This window comes from Sitodiplosis mosellana, unplaced genomic scaffold, assembly GCF_009176505.1.
Source record: "Sitodiplosis mosellana isolate CC-2019 unplaced genomic scaffold, AAFC_SMos_1.0 Smas_scaffold_6167, whole genome shotgun sequence".
Lineage (NCBI taxonomy): Eukaryota > Metazoa > Arthropoda > Insecta > Diptera > Cecidomyiidae > Sitodiplosis > Sitodiplosis mosellana.
The window spans coordinates 3,411,996-3,432,031 of NW_022601408.1; the positions used below are offsets into that span (position 1 = coordinate 3,411,996).

Genomic DNA, 20,036 nt, shown 5'->3' on the forward strand with positions numbered 1-20,036 from the left:
ATATGGATTTTATAGTCGTACTCAAACTTTTGATCGGCACTGTATTTACATTTGAAAATCAAAATTGAAGAAAAACTGACATTTCCGTTTGAAATGCATTATGGGCAGTTCGGCACTTACGCACCCGTTCACGAACAACGTTAGAAAACAGTTTTCACACTTTGAAGTTTAAATAAAACTCTGAATGAATATCATGGAGAATTTTCTTTTTCACTGCCAACACTTTTTGTACACATTACGAACACTGCAAAAAATAATAATCAAATACACGCTTCTCAGAGCTAATTCTTTTCTGTGTTCAATCTTCCCTGTAGACTGACTTTAGACGTAGACTGCAATTGAATTTAAGCATTTTTTCTTTTTCTATTTGTGTGTAACATAGATGGTGGTCGGTTGTTTTCGCTGGGAAAGAAACAATGTTTTAGCTCATCCATAGAGCTTAATTGCATGCAATCGAAGACTCTTTTTCCATTATCTTTAACTTTCACATTTTCTGGACACCCATAACTTTCGTAGCATTCATTAGTTTAGACATAATAAAGTAAATCGCATATTATGGCTTCAATGTAGCTTGCCGTTTTTTTTGTTTTTGTGAACACATCCTTTTCGAAGACATTGGTTTTATACACCGTGTTTGTTATTTGATGCAAAATATCCAATTTTTTATTCGTTTCTTTGCTTGTTCGTTCGCTTGCGTTGCTTTCTTTCTACTTTTATTAAGGTTTGTTGCTCGCTGATAGAGATGAAGAGACCGAAAAAAATGCTAGATTCTATGCGATACGTAAGAGTAAGTTTGTTCGAGCGAAGCGCGAACATTTCGGTGTGGCTTCAATCATTTGCTGCACTCTTCAAAATTATTAAATCACGTAATGATAATATTATTAAGAGCTACGAAAATATTTTCTCTCATTTTGCCCGTTTTCTACCCTGTTTGTTTGTTATGCTTTGTGTCGACTTTCTATATTATATTTTGAACTGTGTCAATGTTTACTATTAATTGTAGCGTATGCATGAACTGAATTTGAAGAACATCGTTTTATGTTACTATTCTTCTGCATAGCGCCAGTTCGTGTTGCGTTTTTTTAGATTTGGTTGAAGTGAAAAAACATATTTGATAGATTCGATTAAATTTATTTGTGTTTCATTATATTCATACGCTTTTTGCATTGTTTGACAGATAAAAGTCATTTTTTAATAAGAAATCGGCGTCGATGGGATACGTTTTTTTTCAAAATGCGGTAATTTTTTAAAGACCATTGCAAATTTTTCATAAAAATTAAAGGGCTAGCATATCCGCTAGGTATCGTTTTATTCAGTTGATATTGAACCAAAAAAAAAGTTCCCAGTGCTTTCAGCGCTTCAAACAAAACCGTTATGAATCTGACTTTTTTCAAAACAAAATAATCCAAAAATATTTTATAATAAAAAAATGTAGAAAAAAGTTGTAAATTCAATTTCTCAAGACACAGTTTATAAAAAATATTTTATTTGCATCAATAAAACTTGGGAAAACTACAATTATTTCACTGCAAACGATTCCCACTTGAAATTTGAAACAACAACACACTTGTCACTTGTCAATATGGCGAATGGGTGTTGTAACGGATTTTCGTTAGATGTCGCTGTTAGTTTCGAAGTTTCAAACTTCAAATGGGAATCATTTGCAGTAGAATAATTGTTGTTTTTCTAAGTTTTATTGATGCAAATAATAATTTTTTTATAAACTGTGTGTTGAGAAATTGAATTTACAATTTTAGTTTACCTTTTTTTTAGACGAAGATGTTTTTTTATTTAAAAAAAGTCAGATTCATAACGGATTTGTTTGCGGAGATGGTAGCGATTCAAGCGGCATATGAACGCTATTGAAGCGGCCTTTTAAATTTTATGACAAATTTCATAGTTCATATTGCGAACGTATTTGGGTATTTTATAATGCGGAACCGCGATATGTGAGCATTATCAATTTGCACACCATGCTCAAATCAAATGCTGATATGTGGATTTTTGTTGGCAGAACGTCATGCGGTCTGGACGTCATCGTGTGTCAGACACAACGTCGTTTTTTATGCGCGAAATGCGCATATCGTTTGTTATCTTAATAAATCCTAAGACTCAGCGGTAAAAACATTTTATTTACTATAATAATAACATATTATTAAGATGGATTTATTAACTCAATTAATAACATATTATTAGGTTTGGATTTTATTAATTCAATTAATAATATATTATTAAGATGCAATCTTAATAATGCTTTTTTCGCGCATTCTTTTCCCTAGCTGGAGAGAAAAAAAAGCACTGTACGGTGTACACACCTATAACAATGCAGATAAAATATGGTAAATTGATCCTTTCAAGGTCGGGACTGGCGATTTCCTAAACTTAATGGATAAGTTCAATACACGATAATTCCGTTTCAAAGAGTCATTTTAATTTCATTGCAACAATGCAAAAATTCATGTGTGTACTCCGCAGTGAAAAAACAACTTGTCAGTGCTCCGGCGAAAAAAATGCGCGAAAAAAGCGTTATCAAGATTGTATCATAATAATATGTTATTAATTGAGTTAATAAATCCATCTTAATAATATGTTATTAGCTCCGAATCATAGGATTTATTTACCGTTTGTCTGTAATGTGGGGTCTATATGACCCCAGATACTCTAAATTCGCTATAACTTTTTAATTTCAAGTTGTATGATGTTATAATTTATTGACATCTTCAATCTAGTTGAAACACGCATTTTGAGCACTTATTTGTCAAAATCGGTCCATAAAAACCCGAGGTATTCTGACTTGAAGAGAAGACTTACAAATGCTGTAAGATGGGGTCATATGGACCCCAAATTAAAGTGCCCATGTTATTGCTAAAATCTTATTTTATCTCATTAAATCAAGAATATTTTTAAAATTTGAAGTTTTATCTTCATTTTGAGCCGCATTTTGTTCAGATACGACAAGTAGTTCCATTGTTTTGATCACTTCCAAATGGCACCTAAATTGATGAAATTCCAGTTTTTATCGAATTATTACATCTTATTGGTCCATATTTTTCCATGTAAAGCTCACATCAACTCGATATTATACTTATTTTATTCCTTTTGATACGCCCTTTCAAAAAAACAAACTTTATTTTCACAAATATTCATAGATTTTTTTAGAAAATGAAGCAAAATAACGTCAAAAATGTGAATCTGCCAAATGATTCAAGACTAGTACGATGTTTTTGAAATCATCATATCTAAGTAATTTTTGGTTCAATATTGACAAAAATAGGCTTAAAAGATGAAGAATGCTTTAAATTATTGGATCAAAACGATATTTTTGAGAAAAAAATTATTTTTGTTCCATTTTTATCAGAGCGTGTTTTGAGCTGACGTTAGCAGTACTCACTAACGTCAGCTGCTTATATTAGCTGCTGACGAGTATGCATTGAGTTGTTTTAACGCATTTGCAGTATAAAAACGAGATATTTTCCAAACATATGACCCCACATTACAGCATTTGTAACTTTCGACTTATTGGGAGTGTCGGTTAATAATGTCGATTTTTTGGCCTGAAAATGGCATTTATTTGTGAAAATGAATGAGTACATTAACCAATATATTGCCCATCTTTAGCTATGACTTCCTCCCATCTTCTGGGAAGTTTGTTGATTCCTCGTTGGAAGAAGTCCTCATCTTTTGTTCCAATCCATTCATCGACCCATTTTCGCACTTCTTCAGCATTTCGAAAGCGTACATCTGCCAGGCTGACCTGCATTGATCGGAACAAATGGTAATCAGAAGGAGCAAGGTCTGGAGAGTACGGGGGGTGATCAAGATGATCCCAACCGAGCCTCTCTATTTTTTCCTGAACGATTTTTGCACGATGTGGTCTGGCATTGTCATCGTGAAATAAAACTTTGTGATGTTTTCGAGCTATCAATGGTCGTTTTTCGTTCCGTTTCTTTGCCAATTCGCCCAGTTGTCGTCGGTAGCGATCAGCTGTAACCGTTTCATTCGGTTTTAACAGCTCGTAATACACCACACCTTTCTGATCCCACGAAATGCATAGCATAAGCTTTTGGCAATGAATATCGCGTTTTGATTGTGTAGTTGATGGTTGGCCGGGATCAACATAGTCTGCTTTACGTTTAGGGTTATCGTAATAAACCCATTTTTCATCACCAGTAACAATTCGACTCAAAAAACTATGTTTTTTTTTGCTCTGCGAGATGTTGCATGCTGTGATTCGGGCATTGAGTTGATTTTCGTTCAGTTGATGTGGAACCCATTTTCCAAGTTTTCGAATCTTTCCCATTGCATTTAAACGTTCAGAAATGGTTGATCGGGCGACACCCAATTCCAAAGCAAGTTCTTGTTGCGTTCGACACGAATTTTCATCCAATAATGCTTGCAATTATTCGTCTTCAAATTTTTTTGGTTGACCTGGCCGTTCTTTGTCTTCCACGTCAAAATCACCACTTCTGAAGCGTGCAAACCCAAGGTGTGAATAAATGGGGCAACATTGTTGACAGCGCCACGCCAAAGCGGTTGCCCGGCCAACTACAGTCAGTCGTAACGCAAAGTGGCACAAGCATGTCCCATTTTCTGTATACACTCGTTGCGTTCATACGCGTGTGTATGCGAAAAATGGTACAAGCTTGTGCCACTTTGCGTTGCGATTGACGTATGCTTCTGATTGAAAATAACCAGATTAAAGATAACTAAAACCAAATGAAAAGAAGATCCAAAAAAAATTAGAGAACATATTCCCTGAAAGAGTACCTTTTCTACTTATATTTGGCAAAATTTAAAAAAAATCATAGAGTTGGTTTCGCTGCAATAAGACTTTGAAATGGATTTCTACTTTTATTCTGACTAAACAACAAAGTCTTGTTGCAGCAAAACAAAGACTATGATTTCTCTAAAACTTGGTTGAATATAAGTAGAAATTACACTTTATTAAAAAATATATCTCTCAAATTATTTGGAATAAATTTTCATTTGGTTTTAGTTCATTTTAATTGGGTTTTTTTTTCGAACACAAGCATACGTCAATGCGTTGCAGTAGTAACCAAAAAACAACCAACGTGAAGTTGGCTGCGTTGCCCGGTATCCATTATGTTCACCCTTTGTGCAAACCATCGTTCACAAGTTTTTTTGAGTTGGAACATGTTCACCGTAAGCTTCTACTAACAATCGATGACTTTCAGCGGCCGTTTTCATCAAATGAAAGAAGGTTATTAAACTTCCCCGCACGAAATTCGACGTTTTCGGAGCAAAAAAAAACTTTGTTGTTCACACTTCAACGAAATGACACATATTGAAATTTTTAGCCTAATGACAGACAAAAAAAAAAAAAAAGAAAATTGCCGCGGTGTGCTCCGATGCACATAGCGCTAGTTACGCCATCTGTTATCTGAATCGACATTATTAACCGACACACCCAATATTACAGACAAACGGTTAAGAAAAATCCAACATATTTAGTAACATATTATGTTATTATTATGCTGAATCTTAATAACGTTATTATTATGTTATGTTGGACCAATATATCGGCCGTTATTATTATGTTATTAAGTATAGTTAATAATATGTTATTGCCTGTAAATCTGTAGTGAGAAAAGATTGAGTTGCATGATCTGTTTTTGCGCTATTCATTGAAGCGATATACTTACACATTAGGGTGGATCAATTTTCAAAATCCATGAATATCGAAAGGTAAATGTTGTTTGAATCAATTTAATTTATCAACTTGATTGGAACGACTATCGCAAGTATAGTATATATTAAACGCATCAATTCATTTTTCATTGTTTTCAAATTAAGCGCGAAAAAGATTACATCAAGTCTTAATGGAAATGGATGCGTTTAGTATTATGGTATCTGGCGTTGCTGTGCCACACGATACTAGCAATCGTCGGATTGGAAACTAAAAAGCGCGCTAAATTCGAAATTTGGTTTTACTTCCATCCCATGATGAATATAGATAATGATAGTACCGTGTATGGCTATAATATCGGGAAATTGAATTTGAATTGAAAATATCTTTCGATTTTCTAGGGTTTTTTTTTCTTGATTTCTACATTTTACACTTTTACAATTTCATCTTATTTCTGCATTTTCGATCACATATTTTTAGAAATACCTTGATCGGAAGAGAGCCTATGTACAAGAAACTTTTGTTCCACGCATGCATCATTTTATTGGCCGAAAATACGGATGGACTGTCAATTCGGCTGAAAAAGAGACAGTTCTCTTTCAGTAATTTTAAATGAATGTGATTTTAAAAATCGGCTCACCCTAGTATACACACGGTCTGCCGTTTTGAGGTGAACATTTTGCAAAATGCTATAAATTGAAATATCGATTGCGAATCAGTGAACTATACGATGCACATGATTCGACCGCAATCTTTCTAATTTGTTTGTAATTATTGTGCATCATACGCTTGAAACCTCGAACAGGTTAACATCACACATTGCACATCGGCAGGCAGCTGGAAAATCGTGTTTTATACAAAGTCAGCATTCGAACAATAAAGTGCACACATCCACCCGTCATCTCAGGGTAAATAAATACTGATCGATACATCCAGAAATTCGTGCATCATCACTTCTCTCGTTGTTTCAGCATCCATCAAAATTCCACACTCAATACATCGATGATGACATCGATAGCAATCGCCCTCAAACCAAAATAAAACTCCAATTTGCTTTACTTTTCAACATTTCCATTTACTTTTATTTGGGTTTATTCTCTGTGTTTATTTTATTAACAATCATCTCTTTTATCTGGCAACTATGGAATGCTAATATGATGCATTTAATGAAAATAAAATTCATATGATTGAATCCGTGTTCAATTGATCAAATCAGAACGTGCGTTCTTTTCCATTCTGTATGACCTTACTTCCTCTCTTACATATACATACATAATATAGATTTTTTAGTATCATTTTTTGCAAGAGAACATTAGTCTCTGTCGAACTATTTCAATGGAGCAAAGTAAAGAGGATAATAGAACTGGAACGATGCGAGAATGCATTTGCAATGCATTCATTGCAGTGGTTTTTGGTCATATGAATCAGTTGCCCAGGTGACACTCGTAATCTCTCTCTCTCTCTCTCTCTGCGTTAGATTGTAAGAGCAAATTATTCCCAAACTAAATATACACTTTGGAACTGAATGGTATTGTGTGTTGTATTTTTTTCTGGTGGTTTGGACATGCCCCGATTTGTACGATTTAACTCCAAACTAAGTCAATTTCACTTGGTCACCTGGTTAGATGGTCTAGTTCAGGGAAAGCAGTTTTCATTTGATTTTCAAAATATATAGGACAATGAGTAAAGCCAATGCCTGCTAACAATTGACTTTTATACCTTTCAAAACGTTCGCAGCGCCGCAGTAGTCGTTTTTGTAATGTAAAATACATTCAAAAAAATTCAATAGAAAAAAATCATAACGAAAAAATTTCATTCCCTTTTCTGTGGATCTTCTTCGAATACAGTAACATACTTGAGCATTGCAGCGCCACTATAATCGCAAAACTAACTATGTTGGATGCAGACAAATTGTTGTCGTATTTCCATACGATTGACAGAATGCTGTTACCCATTGAGTAAAGCACAACAACTGAGAGAGAAAAATGACATTGATTTTGTTTTTATATTTCAATAGAGATTGATTTCAACGATATAGCGAATTCATATGAGCCTGAACTGACAATTATTTTACACTGAACCTTAAAAACGTCCAATAATAGGCCAATCAAATAATCATGTTAATTTTACTTAAAACTAGAATAAACGAAGAAGAAAAAAGACATATCTACTATACATTAGTTCTCTACATTGGGATACAATTTGGTTGAGAATTTATTTTAAAATAATTCATTATAACGAAATCTGAATTACAGTTCTGTTCTACTTTTTCGTTCTAAATGTACATATCTATAGAATGATCTTCTTTTCATGTGGTTGGTATTGTCGGCAAATATGTGAACGGTATTGTTGGTTCTTCACACCTTTGGAAAGAAGAAAGAAAAAAAAAACGGTTAAAAATGTTATGAAATTTTATCAAATAAAGACTTTGAAATAAATGTTGAAAGACAAGAGATGTCAAATAATGTCTGTTCCAGGACAATTCATTAAATCAGCTTTGCGTTTTATCCACTATTGTTATTGTGTAGAAATGGTGGAATAATGATGAAACTAATTTAATTGTGAGAGGAAAAAGTTTTGTGCTCGTTTCCCTCAGACCAAATGTATAGGGAGTAGAAATATGCACGAGGAAGAAGAAAAAGGAAAAAAAGACGGAACCCGTTGAAACAAAACCAAACATGTGTTTTAAGATTACTGAGCATCTCAGCATTTCGTAAGGCACGGATATATCCGAGCATATCGACGACGCATACTGTATAATACAGTGGCGTGTGTTGCTACGTGTAGCCGCAACGACTCGACCGAAGTGTGTTCAGTTGATGTGGCTGCACGCAGCAACAACATACACATTCCGGTCGAGTCGTTGCGGCTGCGCGTAGCAACGCACGTCACTGTATGCGTCGTCGATATGCTCGGATATATCCGTGCCTTACGAAATGCTGAGATGCTCAGCAATCTTAAAATACATGTTTGAACAAAACATGCGATGCCAGTTGCATAAATTGTTATGTTCGTACATATTCAGATGAGATTTTACTCGAAAAGACGAAGTATTTCAGCTCAAAAGTTTTTGGTGCTGAACACAAGAACTAAGCTAAAACGCATATTTTAATTGGTAATTTTCACCTTCAACAACAATCATTTTCAGCTTTTTTCTTTATTATAGTCCCTGGCCGAAACTGGAATTTGTCGCAACAACGAAGATTGCAACGTGCAAGTTATCTTTGCACAAATTTTTGCTACGGATATATGTGATGTGTAACTTTGTAAACTGTTCTAGTGAATTCACTTTTCGGCACAACATCAGATGTCAAAGTAAAATATTTTGTCAAGAAAAAGTTTCTCTTGTTTTTGAATTGCTCCATATCCTTCGTGTGCTCCTTTTAAACGGGCCATATTTGCAAGAGCGAAATAAAATGAGAAGGAGAAGGAAAAACAATGACTGAAAATGTGACTAACAATGAATTTTTTCTAAATACGACGTCAGCCCTACGTTGCTATTTTCCCAGTGTGTTAATATTCATTTGAGACGCTGTCTCTTGCAGTTGTTGAGTGTTCTTTCTATGTTTTGGAAAAATTATCTCACAGAATTGAAATAGTTTCATCGTTGAACGATGCAATGATGCAAACTGGCATATATTTTACATGGTAAACGAATTAGAAGCGGATTTCAGCGCCATCTATCTACGCTAGAAAAACTATTGTGAAATAAATGTAATACTACATATCAATTTTTAACGTTTCAAAACGATTCAATGTCCTCATAAAGTTTTTTTTTAATGAAATTTGTATGGAAAAATCTATAGATGGCTTTAGAATGAGACATTGCCTCATTTAACGATGGAATTAATAATATGATTTTGTTCAAGTAGTAGGTAGATTTAACTAAACTGCTCACTAAAATATTTTACAGAACGTTGGCCTTATGTTGTGCCAATAAATATTTTATATGAACAGTTATTGATTGATTGATCGTTTTAGCTAACTAAATCCAAGAGAAGTGATTATCCCGTCCTGCTTTCAGTTTTGCCAGCATTTTAAATCTACATGTTGTGTATGCACAATTGTTCCAATCAAATTACCGATTCATCGGTCAAACCGTAAGCAAATTGAATTTATGCAATTGTCAAAGTTTGAATGGAGTTTTTTTCTCTATCTCACTCTCCGTACATACCTCTGTTGTAAAATAACTTTGATTGCAGGCATGTATTATATACACGCAAATGTATATGAAACGAACGATGTACTAAATGTTGAGCTAAGTGACACTCATATCGATGAGTACTTTCTCAATGAGCACAGCTGACGATTCGTAGTGGAATGTAATGCCCAATCGCTTTGCATTTTGTGCATAACATTTGCATTCGACTCTTGGGCATCATTTGCATAGACAATCCAATTACATACATCTTTAATTTTGCAAAATAATTTTAACTTTTGACAACTGAATTTCATTTGCACTACATAATCGCAAAAAAAAAAAAAGAAAAACTAAAAAAAAAACATTCAAATCATGGCTTTTGTTCATCTGGTTTGGATGCACCCAATTTCCATGTAGTTTTCCACCCCTGTTGATGATAATTACGAAATTCCGTAATTTTGTGGTGTGTGTTGCAGCTTTATATGAAAATGAACAGTTTGAATTAAACATTAATCGCATTGGGGTGACAAATCCGACGAGAATTTTCCGAGAGTTGCACGAAACAGGTGCAAACACATATACATAAAATATTTACTGTACGCAAACGCATTAACAAAATTGGCATATTGCGGCGAGTGGAAAATATTTTTGAATATATTAGAACCATTTGAAAATATTCCGCAATTTATGTGCACACAGCAGGCAAGCATCCGCACTTCAAAAACCCCATACATAAACTTTGTGCAATATGGGGGAACACGTGCAATTATGCTATGAATAACTTGAATTTTGGGGAGAGAGTACCGAGAGATTTGAGTGTTGCAATACCAAATATGGGATAATATTTATGTGGATGTACACATATCGTCGAGAAATTATCACCGTTTTCTTCTTATTGTCACTGATATTATAACATTCTTCTATCTTTATACGTGGTATAAAATCATTTGGAACAATTGTGCTGCTTTTTTACTGACCATTGTGAATGATAATTTTGACGAATGTTCACAAAATTAACCTTTTCTCGAGACGTCAACCGTTCATTTTGATTTTGATTGCACCTTTCATTAAATTTTCCATCATCATTAACTATTAAGAGATTATTTGGTGTGTTGAATTTATAAAATGGCTTGATAATGAAGCTTTGAGAGCATTTACCTGTCTAACATTCTCTCTTTCTCTCTAGAATAAATTTCGAATAATTGGCTGAAAATACCCTCGATCCGATGCGTGTATTCTCGATGTGTTTAAATCAACAAAATTCGCATTTCCATAGTATGATTTTTCATTTTATTATCATTATTTTTATAGCATTATTTTACAATTTAAAATTCTATACAATGGAACAAACCAACAAACAAATAAAACACTTTTTTTTTTGAACATTAAAATTTAAATGAAACAATTCCTTTTTCTCAACAAACTGTTGGTGCTGTCATTACTTAAGTAGTGGATGTTGTGTGTGTATGTAAGTGTATCTATTTACGTGTTTGGATTCAGAACATTGAAAATACTGTGTATTTTTGTGTATATTCAATTGATTTCGTTTTATTATTCGATTATTTTTTTTATTCAGTTTTGTATTTTATGGCCAGCACTGGGTTGTTTTTTTTTTGTTCTATTCTTTTCTCTCTGGATGTATATAAATATAGTTTCTATGGTTACTTTGGATTTGTGCAACATTGGAAACCAATTTGGAAAGGTTTTGTCCAACATAATGTTTGCCTTTTGATTAAATGTACTTGTATATGTTTTTTTCTTCATTTTGGTAACAACCAAATCATAAATGTTTTATTTATTGTTCATTGCCATCACTACATTTCAAATTAGTGTGTTTGTTCTTCTGACAACATTGATGAACAAAACATTTCGGTTTTGCCATTTCTTATTATGAATCAAACAGACAGAGAAAAAATCTTTTAGCTAAAATTGTATAATACTTACAGTGTGTGTGTGTGTGTGTGTTTGTTTTTGTGTTTAAGAAACACGAGCAAAAATGCGATTTTTTTATTATATTTTTCTTTTCTTTTCTCATAACATGATTCTCTTTAGATTTTTTTGGGCACTAGTTTTGGGGCCCACATTTTTGCTTGAGTTTTTATGGTATTTCTCTTTAGTGACGTGAGTCTCTTGGATAGTACTCGGCCAAAATCGATGCTGGAATTCGTTTCAACATTTCTTTTGGGAAAATACGCAACAATTGCCATCCAATTTCCAATGATTCGAATACTGTGCGGTTTTCGTAGTTGCCCTGTTCATTGAAATGGAACAATAAAATCAAATGTTAACAAGTGTTTCCTCTTTTCATATGTATCCATTGAATCTTACTTGAGAAATGAAGTTCTTTTCGAATTTTGTCAAGAATTCCAAGTAGAGAAGATCATCTGGGGTAAGAGCTTCCTCACCGACGACAGCTTTCATGGCTTGGACATCTTTACCGATGGCATAGCAAGCATACTAGAGTGGCAAAAATATAGCAACGATTAAGTCATGAGTACGGAACATGTATAACATTTATGGTCATGTGATTCAAAATTTACCAATTGATTCGAAACATCAGAGTGGTCTTTACGCGTCATACCCTCACCGATGGCCGATTTCATCAAACGTGACAACGATGGAAGCACATTGACTGGTGGATAGATTTGTCTGTTGTGCAATTGACGATCAACGTAAATTTGACCTTCGGTAATATATCCAGTCAAATCAGGAATTGGATGGGTGATATCGTCGTTTGGCATAGTCAAAATTGGTATTTGTGTGATTGAACCATTACGGCCTTCGACACGACCAGCACGTTCGTAGATTGTAGCCAAATCGGTGTACATATAACCTGGGAAACCACGACGACCGGGAACTTCTTCACGGGCGGCTGACACCTCACGCAAAGCTTCAGCATATGAAGACATATCGGTTAAGATGACCAAAACGTGCTTTTCGCATTGATAGGCCAAGAATTCGGCGGCGGTAAGTGCCAAACGTGGCGTAATGATACGTTCAATGGTTGGATCGTTTGCCAAATTCAAGAACAGGCACACATTTTCCATGGAACCATTCTCTTCAAAATCTTGCTTGAAGAAACGCGCCGTTTCCATGTTCACACCCATAGCAGCGAAAACAATGGCAAAATTGTCTTCATGGTCATCCAGCACAGATTTCCCAGTCTGCTTAACAAGACCAGCTTGACGACAAATTTGAGCGGCAATTTCATTGTGTGGCAAACCAGCAGCGGAGAAAATTGGAATCTTTTGACCACGAGCAATTGAGTTCATCACATCAATAGCTGAGATACCAGTTTGGATCATTTCCTCTGGATAGATACGTGACCATGGGTTAATGGGTTGGCCTTGAATATCTAAGAAATCTTCGGCCAAAATTGGTGGACCTTTGTCAATTGGTTTTCCAGAGCCGTTGAATACACGACCCAACATATCTTCGGAGACTGGGGTACGCAAAATGTCACCAGTGAATTCGCAAAGTGTGTTTTTCGCATCGATGCCTGATGTGCCTTCAAACACTTGAACGACAGCTTTTGTACCGCTCACCTCAAGCACTTGACCAGAACGAATGGTTCCATCGCTCAAACGGAGCTGAACGATTTCAGCGAATTTTGGGAACTTCACTTCATCCAAAATAACCAATGGACCGTTTACACCAGAAACTGTCTTGTAGGCTAAAAGAAAAACGAGAGCAATTCAATAAAAAAATCACCGTTGAAAACACATAATTACTTTAATCATGAATTTTTTAAACGATTCCAATATTCAAATCAATTTAAATCATCGAAACACTGTTGATTCTCATGATTTTTCTTACAGTCAGGTGTATATTATTAGGTCACATGACATGTCACTGCCAGTAATTCGATTCAAAACATAAAACAAACATTAGAACTTTAAAGAAAAAAAAAATGGGTGAAAACTCATTTCGACTGAATTTTGCACGGAGCATAAGAAAATTGAGTTGGATTATTCTTTAGATTTATGGAAATTTATTCTATAGAAAGAATTATTTGCAATTTTTCAGTTATCACAATCAAAGTATATAAGGAAAGTATTGATTAGCAGCAGTCCAAGATGGCTGACATTGAACGAGATGTAGAAATGCTGAATGACACTTTTTAGAATATTTTTATGTGATTTTTGCATTATTCATCAAATTAGTTTCCAATTGGAACATTCGAAAAGAATTCGCCCGATTGCAAAACCAATATCATACTATCAATTTTACATTGCCCAAGTCAAATAAAATTCCTTTCGGGTGTGGAGCCTTAACGAATGTTTAGTATGGAAATTTGTGACAATTATCCGAAAACGAATATTTTCCTGCGGGAAATAATATTGAAATAAAAACTCACTTAATCTTGGCTGAGAGTTGAAATCCCGTGAAACAGCCAAAACATGTTCACGGCGCGCCTGATGAGCTGACAACGACATTTTTCTACGATTTTTTTCTCTGCTCGATTCGATCACAAAACACAAACTATTGACGATAAGATTTGTTGTGAATGAAAATTTTACAGCAACTAGAGTTAGTCAGCTGAGTGAATATCAGATTATCAAGCAAAGTTCGACTTGACCGAAAAAAATGGCTCATGTGACTTTTCATACTGTCATGTGACCGTGAGTTGCCCGATGCGTTCCCCAATTTCTTTTTGGGCTAAACAACTACAGACCCACTAATTGTGTGTAGCCTTTTAAAGTACAAGACGTTAAACAATGTATTTATGGTTATTCAGTGTATAAAATAAAATCTATTGAATTTTATTTGTAAACGGCAAATGTTTTTGCTTTTAGTTTTGTTAAATTTCACTCATTAAATTTGAAAAGAAATCATTTTTATGCGAATATTTTTAATAGAATTCAACTCTTGCCTGTTGATTGTTAGACGTGTACTTTGTTATCGACATTTGAAAAGCTTCACACTGTGGTATATTTTGACATAATGTTAGGTACAGATGCACATTCCATTCTTATTTTATGTTTTGTAAACAAGCAATCACAACGGTCGTTTGGCTACTTTGTTAATACTTATTTCATAATTGTGTCCTTGTCTGTTTTTTATATTTGTTTTTTTATTTTGTGTTCATCAGTATGTCGCATAAAAAAGACCGGATGAAAACATCTAAACTGAGTTCAACCGTATTGGATTACTATTATAAATACGGTCAAAATCGTGATTTGGAAAAATATCTACGCATGAAACGAAGTACCAGTAAATCCTCCAGCGACAGTAGTTTGAGAAACTATGAAAGTAGTAATTATACAGCGGATAGCAAAAGAATCGCAAAATCAATGGACAAATTGGATTTAAGTGATGGAAAATCGAAGCCAACAGATGATTCAGGCCGAAGAACGGTCAAATCCACTGAAGATGTGTGTGAATCTGGCGATGGTCCAAAAGAGAAGCCCAAATCAAATGAGAAGAATCAGATAAAAATAGAAAAGAAAACACAACAGCAATTCAAGAGCAAATCGAAGAGCAAATCGTATAATTTAAACTTGGAATCGAGCATTGAGATTAATTTGCCATCGTCAACTTCTATGCCAACTTTGCCCACGACGCAAACTATTGATTCCATTCCGAAACGAGCTCAAATTCCAAAACTAGAGTCGTCTGGAACGCAGACGAATGCATTTTTATCGAAACCAATGCAACGGTCGACTTCAGTTCAGGTAGCATCACCGTCTTCTGCAAAAGCCATAGTAAAATCGGAACGTGAACAAATGAAAAAAACTCAAGATAGTATTCAAGAGACGTCACCAGCGAGCAGTGTTGCATCGGCCAAAGTGCGCTTAGAATGGGATTCCATGGCAGACATTGGATATAATCGAATCATTGATTTTAAGTCACAAAGCAATAGTAATTTGACGACATTTGAAAAAAGTGCACTCACAAAGTTTTTCGCCAAGCGTGGATTGAATTTTGATGATAATTTTCTTATTCTTGCTCCGGCTGACAACAAAAGTCCATTACAAAAACGAGAATTCACACAGTCTGCCATTGAAATGCGTGAAGCACAACGAATTAGAAAAGAGCTGCCGAAATTATCGCCATCGACAAGTAAGAAATTGTGGGAAACGGCTTTGGAGAAATACCGTGAAAAGTATAGAAAATCTAAATCGGACGCAACAAGTGGCATCGATACAACGCATTTTATGTCATTGTCAACAGCTCCTCATCACAGTACACCACTGCCTATTGATACTAGTAACAGTGGTCGATTCAGCGATGAACCTTCAAATCATGAGATACAGAAGCCAATTGAAAGTAAACCCGGAAAACCTCAAGTGGAACTCATTGAAAAATGGTGCCAAACATCATCCATCGACGTTGAAGCCATCGGCATTCAAGTTGAACAACCGCAATTCAGCCGCATATCCCGATCCGTGCAATATGAAATAGGTGAATAGAAACCCAAATTTTAATTAAAATATATATTGAAATATTTAAGATGTTTCTTTTTCTCTACAGAACAAGTACATGAATCAACTCAAAAAGATGATGAGGATTTGACAACTGCAACGAGTTTTGAATTTTTGGCTCCGAACGCATATACAAATCGACAAATGGCTGAACAATTAACACCAATACTCAATAAATCAGCTGCTGATGAGATTCCAAATCGCAAAGAAGTCCGAAATGAAAGTATTTATATTCAGGATGAGAATCCCGATGAAAAAGAGAATATACCGCCAATGAATGATAAAGAAAACATTCCACCGCTGCCATTGCATGCAATGCAATGTCGCAATGACCAGCCAAGTGCCTATAAAACGCCAGAAAATACCATAGATAATAATGAATCATCAGTGCTGCCAAATGATTTGCAAAAAGGTGTCGATTTGATCAATGCACTAATCGATTCGTGCACAAACGATACCGCAACCAAGAAAAAACTCATTCGTAAAATTGTACGGCATCTAATTAAATCGAAAGATACAAAAGATATAACGCAAATGATTATGTCCTATTCGGGGAAATCGATGTCGAAAATCTCTGGAGTTGGCTCATTGGATTTAAAAGAAAGTGAACAGTCGGGGGCGGACATGGCTGCCAATGATACAATAAGTGGCATTTCTGCGCTAAGTTCATCATCGAGCGTAGCATCGGCTTCCGTAGAACATAGTCGAATGCCTGTGAATAGTAGACAGGAAAAAAAAGTAGATGGGAAAAAGGGAAAAAAAGAGAAAGAGCAAGGAGTAGAAAAGGAAGAAGAAGAAGAAAAGAAAGATGAAAAAGAAGAACAAATCGAACAAGAGGAAGATATTAATGAGGAGAGAGAAATTAAAGACTGGCTTCTGCCTGTGACACAATCCGAAATTGAAAAGGAAAATGCACGGAAGTCACAAATTATTCAGGCCATCAAAATAATTGACGAAGAGCAGCCAAAATCAAGAGAACGTCGTGCATCGGATCAACTTACAACTTTTGAAAAACCAAACAAAAATAATGAGATTCTAGAGTTTTTGAAGAACGAAAAGAAGACGCATCACAATTGGATTGATCAGGAAATTGAACACTTGAAAAATTTAAAGTTACTCTTACAGAATGTCAATGCAACTGAAAGCGATGAGAGCGGAGAAAGTATATCCGAGGAAAAAATCAATTCCGTTTATGCAAAGTTTCAGCACAAACCAAAACAAAATTATTTCAGTATTTATGAAAATTTCCGGCGCAATGTAAAACATACGAGTGGTAATAGATCGCGGGCCGATGTTTCCAGTTCAATAATAGGTTTGGATGCAATCAAATGATAAAAAAGTTTGTTGAAATAATGAGAAATTATGATTCATTTCAGACTCGTCCAAATCGAGTGATAACAGTTCACGGTTTCTGAATCGGGGCAAAGTTGGTAGCAAGAGCAACTGGATACATAGAACTACACTCGAATCACCGCCTTCGACAATTTCATCTGGCTCAAAAGTGAAATGTGAGAGCAGAGAATCAATGAAACAACCAGCAAAATCTAAGGAAGCAAACCGTTTGCCGAAATGGGATTCTCATTGGAATATGCAGCAACTGGTGAAAAATCGAACAAAATTGAAAACACCAAATTCCGATGAGAGCATTGAGGCTTATGCAGAGACTTGCCGAGCCAAATTCGATCGAAAATGCTCTGAAACCAAATCAGAGTATGGCAAGAGAATCATGAGCAAAACCAGGTTTCGAGATCAACCGATATATACAAAACCATATAGCTCCGATACATACTCGGATATCCAAAATGTTAAGCAATCGAATGGTGACCGTGTGAACGGCAAACAAAGTGATGCTTACACATCAATGACTGGAAGTGATGGATTCTTGTCACCAAACTCAATTTCAATTGGTTCAATTGGTGCAGCCGCCAATTCGGCATCGAACACAACAACACATCAATATGACACGAAAATCTCAGTTGGCCTGCAAACAACTGATACCTTGGAACGTATGCCAATCATTCAGTTGAAAAAACCAATCAATGAACCAAAGTTGGAGGAGCCAGAAGCGCAAGAGCGACCAACTATTTGTGTCAATAAATTGACGATAAATAAGCAGCTTCAAGTGCGACCCGAAGCTTTGGCCTATATTATCACGTTTGAGGACGATAAAGATCAAAATGACAAATCGAATGAGCTACAGGGGCAAGAGCGTGGTAATCAGCTGTATGCAAATGCAAAAAAAATTAATTCGATCAGCAGCCATGTCAACAGCAGCAGTAGTTCGGGTGATTCAAATGGGGAGAGCAAACGATCTGGTGCAAAGAAGCAAAAAAGTCGGTTCAGAGGTCAAACCAGTAGCAATAGCTCACCCATTGAATCACTCGATAATTTAACGTTGCAAGAATGCTTACAGGCTCGCCGACCAGATTTCTATGCAAATGCGGAACAACGACGAAAATGCTTATTTCAAATGCATAATTTAAGGTAATCAACATCACAATTTATTTATGGATGTAAGTCTACAATTTATTAGCTTCCAATTTGTTGCCGTTATTTTACAGGCAGCAACGGAACGAGCAAAGAAAAAAATTGTTTGCTATGAACGTTTGTACCAACGCTAAAACACTCAATAGAAATATGAAACGCTTACTACCTCCACCGCCTTTAGGTAAACAATACGTATTAATTCCCTTGCTACATGCCGTTTTTCTTATCTCTTTCATTCCCTTCTTGCCTATTTATGATGTATTCGTTTTGTACAAATTCGATTACTTTGTTCATTGCAAGTAGCAATTGGAGTAGATGCCAAGCAATGAAACAAGCAATCAAACCATTTACCCTTTCCCCTATTTGTAAAATATTTACAATTAATTGACCGGTTTATTTACATGATCCTTTAAATTTATGCGCGCAGCACAAATACGAATTTTCAAATCGCGAGAAATCGTAAGCCAAACACGACGGAAGTATCAAAAATTACCTGAGCAAAAAAAGCGCCAGCAATTGGAGCGAGACGTCAAAATTCATCGAAATCATCGAATACTTGCGAACATGTTTAACAAGGTTCGTATGCTTGTTGTTTGTTATTCAAATTCAAACTCAAATAAACAACCATATAATTAGTGATAATTATTGACGAATAATCGATTGTTACAGAATCTCCAGAAGCGTGTATTGGGCGGAAAAACTGATCTATCAAACAGTATGATGATCAACTAGTATTAGCATCTAGTGAATTTGCGCATATATTTTTTTACTCTTTATGAATCACTTCAGACGACTCTTTTAATTTCGAAAATGAAAAAATAAAAAAAAGTAAGGTAACTTTACTAAAGATTTGCGTTTTATTCGATATTGTTCTCAATTTTTTGAATTATTCACCATTATAATTGTGTGAAAAAGTGAAATCTTTCGATTGGATTTGAATAGGATTATAATGGGACTGTAAAAATAGTAACGTAGCGTGCTTATTTTGCTTCAATTTCGAATGCAGTGTCGAATTGATTCGATGATTTCGTCGATGATTTTTTTTTTGTCATGAATATTCAAACTGAGTACACACGAAGGTAAAAGAAAAATTCAGTAAAAATAAACGACGATCAGTGTCAATATGAATTTGATTTGTTTTCACACGTAACTCATTGTAACTCATTCAGACTGAAGAAATGCGATACTTATTCCCAGGTTTTTTTTTCCTCAACCTTAAGCCAAATCGGATTCTGTTTTGCAAGAATAACATTAATATTGGACTTAAGACTTAACGGTTCAAGATAATATGTGAGAGCAGCTAAATACGATGGCGTGCACAGCATTCTTTTCGGTC

At 35.1% G+C, this 20,036-nt stretch overlaps 2 protein-coding genes across 3 annotated transcripts; one reads left to right on the forward strand and one right to left on the reverse strand.

Moving 5' to 3' along the window:
* Positions 1-6,701: 6,701 nt before the first annotated feature.
* On the reverse strand, positions 6,702-14,381 carry LOC129575531 (V-type proton ATPase subunit B). Of its 2 annotated transcripts, XR_008688805.1 has the most exons (5): positions 14,146-14,381; positions 12,329-13,461; positions 12,117-12,245; positions 11,733-12,039; positions 6,702-8,010 (listed from the first exon to the last, which is right to left on the reverse strand). XR_008688805.1 is itself a non-coding variant. In XM_055459293.1 (4 exons), exons 1-4 carry the CDS (start codon positions 14,222-14,224, stop codon positions 11,902-11,904), a joined length of 1,479 nt encoding a protein of 492 aa, XP_055315268.1. In that variant the 5' UTR covers positions 14,225-14,381; the 3' UTR covers positions 11,056-11,901. The 2 variants fall into 2 exon arrangements, 1 of the variants encoding a protein (XP_055315268.1); XM_055459293.1 differs by lacking the exon at positions 6,702-8,010 and having other exon boundaries at positions 11,056-12,039.
* A 220-nt stretch (positions 14,382-14,601) lies between these two features.
* LOC129575530 (formin-J-like) lies at positions 14,602-19,547 on the forward strand. Its single transcript, XM_055459292.1, has 6 exons — positions 14,602-16,193; positions 16,263-17,525; positions 17,590-18,697; positions 18,775-18,881; positions 19,128-19,276; positions 19,370-19,547. Exons 1-6 carry the CDS (start codon positions 14,882-14,884, stop codon positions 19,430-19,432), a joined length of 4,002 nt encoding a protein of 1,333 aa, XP_055315267.1. The 5' UTR covers positions 14,602-14,881; the 3' UTR covers positions 19,433-19,547.
* Positions 19,548-20,036: the final 489 nt, after the last annotated feature.